This window comes from Eimeria necatrix, genomic scaffold (assembly GCF_000499385.1).
Source record: "Eimeria necatrix Houghton genomic scaffold, Enh_scaff49, whole genome shotgun sequence".
Classification (NCBI taxonomy): Eukaryota; Apicomplexa; class Conoidasida; order Eucoccidiorida; family Eimeriidae; genus Eimeria; species Eimeria necatrix.
In genome coordinates, this window is record NW_013651666.1 from 1 (window position 1) to 5,000 (window position 5,000).

Sequence of the window (5,000 nt, forward strand, 5' to 3'; positions counted from 1 at the left end):
AGGCGGGGGGGAGGGGCAGCGAGGGTGAGGGAGCCGCCGGAGGAGGAGGCGGGGAAGGGGGAAGGAGCTGCTGCTCCTGCTGCTGCTGCTGCTGCTGCTGCTGCTGCTGCTGCTGCTGCTGGCCCCCTTTCTGTTTATATTTATTATTGAGTGCATTCTTTAATTTTGTCAAGTGGTGCTTAGCAGGGTCCCTTCTGACTACAAACATCATTTAATGGAGTTCTCTAATTATTAACTGCAGGCAAGTCGATCTTCTTAATTGCTTGAAGACAAGCAGCAGCAACAGCAACAGCAGCAGCAGCAGCAGCAGCAGGAAGCAAAAGGACTTTAAAAGAATTGACAAAAGGCCCACCTCTTGCATGCTGGCAAGGTCCTGGACAGTGACCAATTCATTAATTGCAGGGTTTTGAGCAGAGCCCCCAGAAAGGGTATTGAGGGCCCCCCTGGAGGTCATTGCTGCTGTTCTGTCGCTGTGTGCTGCAGCAGCAGCAGCAGCAGCAGCATTTGCTGCTGCGTCTGCGGCGGCCGCCGCCACCGCCGGAGCCGCCACGTGCTGCAGCAGCAGCAGCAGCAGCAGCAGCCACGCAGCCGGCGACGCCGGGCCGCCCCGGGCCTCTAAGAGCCTCCCAGTCATGGCTGCGAAGCAGAGGCGTTGGCGCAGCAAAAGGCAGCAGCAGCAGCAGCAGCAGCAGCAGCAGCAGCAGCGGCAGCAGCAGGGCTTCTTCAGGGGGCCGGCACAGAGAGACCAGCCAGAAGCAAATCTGTGGGGCCGGGAGACAGGCAAGGAGCAGCAGCAGCAGGGGCGGGCCTTCGCTTCGACGGGTGTCTCTGCAGCAGCAAAAAGCAGCAGCAGCAAAAAGCAGCAGCAGCAAAAAGCAGCAGCAGCAACAGACGAAAGGTGCAGCAAAAAGACCACTGCACACCACGGGGCTGCTTAAAAAGCAGAGAAGAACAGCAGCAAAGAAGCAAAAGAACCACCAGAAGCAGCGCTGGGGCCCTAGTCTTGATTTGCTGCACTTACAGGAACAACTCAGAGAGTTTCGCCCTGCTGCTGCTGCTGCTGCTGCTGCTGCTGCTGCTGCTGCCTGTCGTCGTCTATTCGCCAAAAAGAATACTTGAGACCGCTGAAGCACCACTACACCAGCAGTTTGTAAACCTGAATGCAAATAAATAAAGAAATATAATTATGAAATCGAAAAGAAAGACAAATTGCCCAACAGCAGCGCGCAGCAGCCCCCCGTCCAGAGAGATATGCAGCAGCAGACCGCTGCTGCTGCCGCTGCTGCTGCTGCTGCTGCTGCTGCTGCTGTTAGCTTAGGCAGCTCCTCGTCTCTATAAACTGCAAATAGAAACACAATTATATAAATGAAATCAAAGTTTTGATATTTCACTTTCGTGTTCCATCGCAACCGCATGTTTCCGCAGCTGGTGTACGTACACCCCAGCAGCATCGCAAGGTCACCTGTGATCACTTCTTTGATCGGCGGCGTGAAACAGCAAAAATAGAAACAAAAAGCATTAAATTTAAACATTTAATTATTTATTTTAATAAAATAAATAGATATAAAGCAGTTTATTTCCTAAAGAGGGAATAAAACGGCGAAAAATGCCTCCCCTGGCCTCTCACGAGCAGTCTCAGTCACCCCGGCGCCTCTTAGAGGCTTCCTATTCCTTTTTTCCGTTCTTTTTGCTGCTATCTCTTCCATCTATATTCTTTTTTATTTTTTAAATTTTTATTTCTTCATTTCCGCCTTTTTTCCCGCTCTCTAGGCCCGTGAGCACCTGCTGGAAGGCTGGCCATTTTCTTAAAGCCGGGGGCTCTTTTTTGCTGCTGCTGGGTCTCAGGCTTTGTTGCTGTTGCCCGCTTTTGCTGCTTCTTGTGTCCCCCTTGTCTTCTTGCATGCCCTTCTGGCTGCTGCAGCCTCTGCTGCTGCTGCTGCTGCTGCTGCTGCTGCTGCTGCTGCTGCTTGCCTCGGGTTTTGTCCATTAGGCTTCTGTCCTTCTCCTCCATTTAGGCCTCTGGCTGCGTCTGCAGCAGCAGCTTTGCTGCTGCTGCACTTTGCTGCTGCATGCGTTTTTCTCTAAGCCCCAAAGGGCCCCTACTGCTGCCTTGCTGCTGCATTTGTCTTCATGTTTTATTATTATTATTGTTATTATTATTACTATTATTATCATTATAATTATTAAAATTAGTATTATTATTCTTCTTCTTATTACTTTCCAGTGGCCCCTCAGTGGCCTCCTAGCAGCAGCAGCAGCAAGACAGGCAGCTGCAGCAAGTCCAAAGCTTCTTTTCCCCGCGGCATTTGCTGCTGCTGCTTGCATTTCTTTCTCTGCTTTAAATGCAGCACTTCCTTTGCCCCCAATCCCTCCTCACTTCAGCAGCCCTAGAGCTCTGCTGCTGGTGCTGCTACTGCTGCTGCTGCTGCTGCCTCTGCTGCCTCTGCTGCTGCTGCTGCTGCGCCGCAGGCGCGGGGTCTCTCAATTAGGATTGCCGCAGGCGCTATATGGCGAGCTGTAGCTAGCTACCTAGCTAGCTAGCTAGCTAGCTTGCAGTCGCAGCTGTTAAGGGGGAGCCTTGGGTAGCTGTGGCTAGCTGTGGCTAGCTACGAATGCCTGTGGGCAGCTAGGGATAGCCACATGGCTAGCTCTGGCTAGCTGCGGACGTCTGTGATTTCGCAGGGCTAGCTTTGGCTAGCTGTGGCTAGCTATGGCTGGCTGCAGCTAGCCGCTTCTAACTGCGTCTGGCTGTGGCTAGCTGTGGCTAGCTGTGGCTAGCTGTTGCTAGCTGCAGCTAGCTGCTGGCTTCAGCTAGCTGCCGACGCATGCAATAGGCTGAATGCTGCAATATGCATTAATGCAGTTTCATAAAACTCTAAAAGTTATTTAAATTCTGAAATTAAAAACTTCTGAAAAACATTAAGTGGTTGCAATGGCCGGTTGAGCTGAGCGTGAGGTGTACATACACCTGACGGCCCGGGCGAGTCAGCCAGTCTGGCTGGCGTCAATTTGAGCAGTTTTGCACATTTAAATATAAATAATTACATTAAAAATATAAAAATATAAAAATATAAATTTATTTAAGTGAATATAAGCGCAAATAATGCACAAATGGTCATGTTCGATGGAGAGGTGGACTGCAGAGCTGTACATACACCCCGCGCGTCCGCGCAAACGCCTCCAAATCTGTTTTGCTTTAATTTTATTTATTTTTGAAAACTTAGTCGAATATAATATATGAATAAATACTGTAAATATTTTTGTAGTTTTGTTCATTCATTATTAAATAATTCACTAAATATATTAATAAAATCATGCACACTCTTTTATAATAAATGCAAAATAACCATTATATTCATATTTATCTGGTGCATGCAGAAAATTTGTTTAGAATAAGCAAATAGATATTTAAGTTGGCATTTTTCAAAAAGAATAAACATGTCCAACAAATTTAATACTTTCGGACTTGCAGTGGGGCTTATGTACAGTTATAAGTACATATTTGCTTATATATAAACAAGTGTTCTTTTTTATTTATTTATATTACAAAAGTATATTATATTTGTTTACAGAAAAATATATTAGATGTTTTCATCTTTATATTTGCAATTGTGTGGCTTTGGCGTGCATAAAAGAATGAAAAAATGTCTTAGATAAAAATAGACAAATATAACTCAATCCTGTACAAATAAATATATTTATAAACATAAATATAAGTTATTTTTGTCTTTGTTTATATATGTTATAAATACATATTTGCCTATATTTATGTATTATATGTTTGTGTCTTTAATTATTATTATTATTATGTATACTTTTATATTTAATTTGCAAATGTTTTATTTACATATTTGCATATTTGCGCATATACACAAAAGATATTTTAATGTTTACTTACATTTATTATTAACAGAAACTTGTTCAATTTTATATTCCATGACTTCATGTTCATTTATATTACAAGTTCATATTTGACTCTTTATATATATATATATATATTAAATAACTTTATATAAATATATATGTATAAATATAATATATTTAATATACATAATAAATATGTATATAAATATACTTGTATATATATGTAATAAATATACATATATATATACATACATGTATATATATGTATGGCTGTGTACTCCGTGCATTTGAATTAAAAAAATGCAGAAATGAATAATAAAAACAAACAAATAAATGAACATTAAAAACAAATGCAAAAAGGAGATTTCACTTTTTATTAAATGCGTCGAAAAGTGGCTAATTTGGGGTGTACAGACACCTGCAGATGCATGCAAGAAAGCTGCATGCAAACGCATGCAACAAACGCATGCAAAAAAATGGAGTTTTGGGGCTTTTTGGGATTTGAAGAATTATTTATTTAAATTTCCACCAACTTAGCAGCAAAAGATGCATGCATTGCCTTTTGCTGCAGCAAAGAAGAAAAAGAAAAGTTTGAATTTTTATTTTTGCTGCTTTGCTGCCAAATTATTTTCTTTTTCCCATTTTGCATAATCAAAATTTCCAATAAATAATTCCTTTCACTCTAATGCTTATTTGTTAAAGCCACCTGCGCCTAGAGCTCGCTATAGCAGCAGCAGCAGCAGCAGCAGCAGCAGCGGCAGCAGCAGCAGCAGCAGCAGCGGCAGCAGCAGCAGCAGCAGCAATTGCGGCAGCGGACGGAACAGAAAGGAAACGCACATGGGCGTATGCACACCTACTTAGCAGCTGGCAGCAGCAGCAGCTGCAGCAAAAACTGCAGCAGCAGCAGCAGCAGCAGCTGCAGCAGCAATGGTGAAACTGCCAGTGGCGCTGGCTGCAGCAGCAAGAGCAGCAGCATCGTGCATGCAAACGGCAGCAGCAGCAGCGGCACCGCGACAGCCGTGTCACCACTAGCAGCAGCAGCAGCAGAAACAGACACAGCAACAGCAGCCGCTGCAGCAACAGCAGCCGCTGCAGCAACAGCAGCAGCAGCAGCAGCAGCAGCAGCAATTGGTGTG

General features: G+C 44.3%; 2 protein-coding genes across 2 annotated transcripts; both read left to right on the forward strand.

Moving 5' to 3' along the window:
- Window positions 1-414: 414 nt before the first annotated feature.
- On the forward strand, window positions 415-938 carry ENH_00058380 (hypothetical protein; the record flags this gene model as incomplete). Its single annotated transcript, XM_013577028.1, has 1 exon — window positions 415-938. A coding segment is annotated over one exon (524 nt), but the record flags the coding sequence as incomplete, so codon positions are not given.
- A 3,853-nt stretch (window positions 939-4,791) lies between these two features.
- ENH_00058390 (hypothetical protein) lies at window positions 4,792-4,896 on the forward strand (the record flags this gene model as incomplete). Its single annotated transcript, XM_013577029.1, has 1 exon — window positions 4,792-4,896. The coding sequence occupies one exon, from the start codon at window positions 4,792-4,794 to the stop codon at window positions 4,894-4,896; it is 105 nt and encodes a 34-aa protein (XP_013432483.1).
- Window positions 4,897-5,000: the final 104 nt, after the last annotated feature.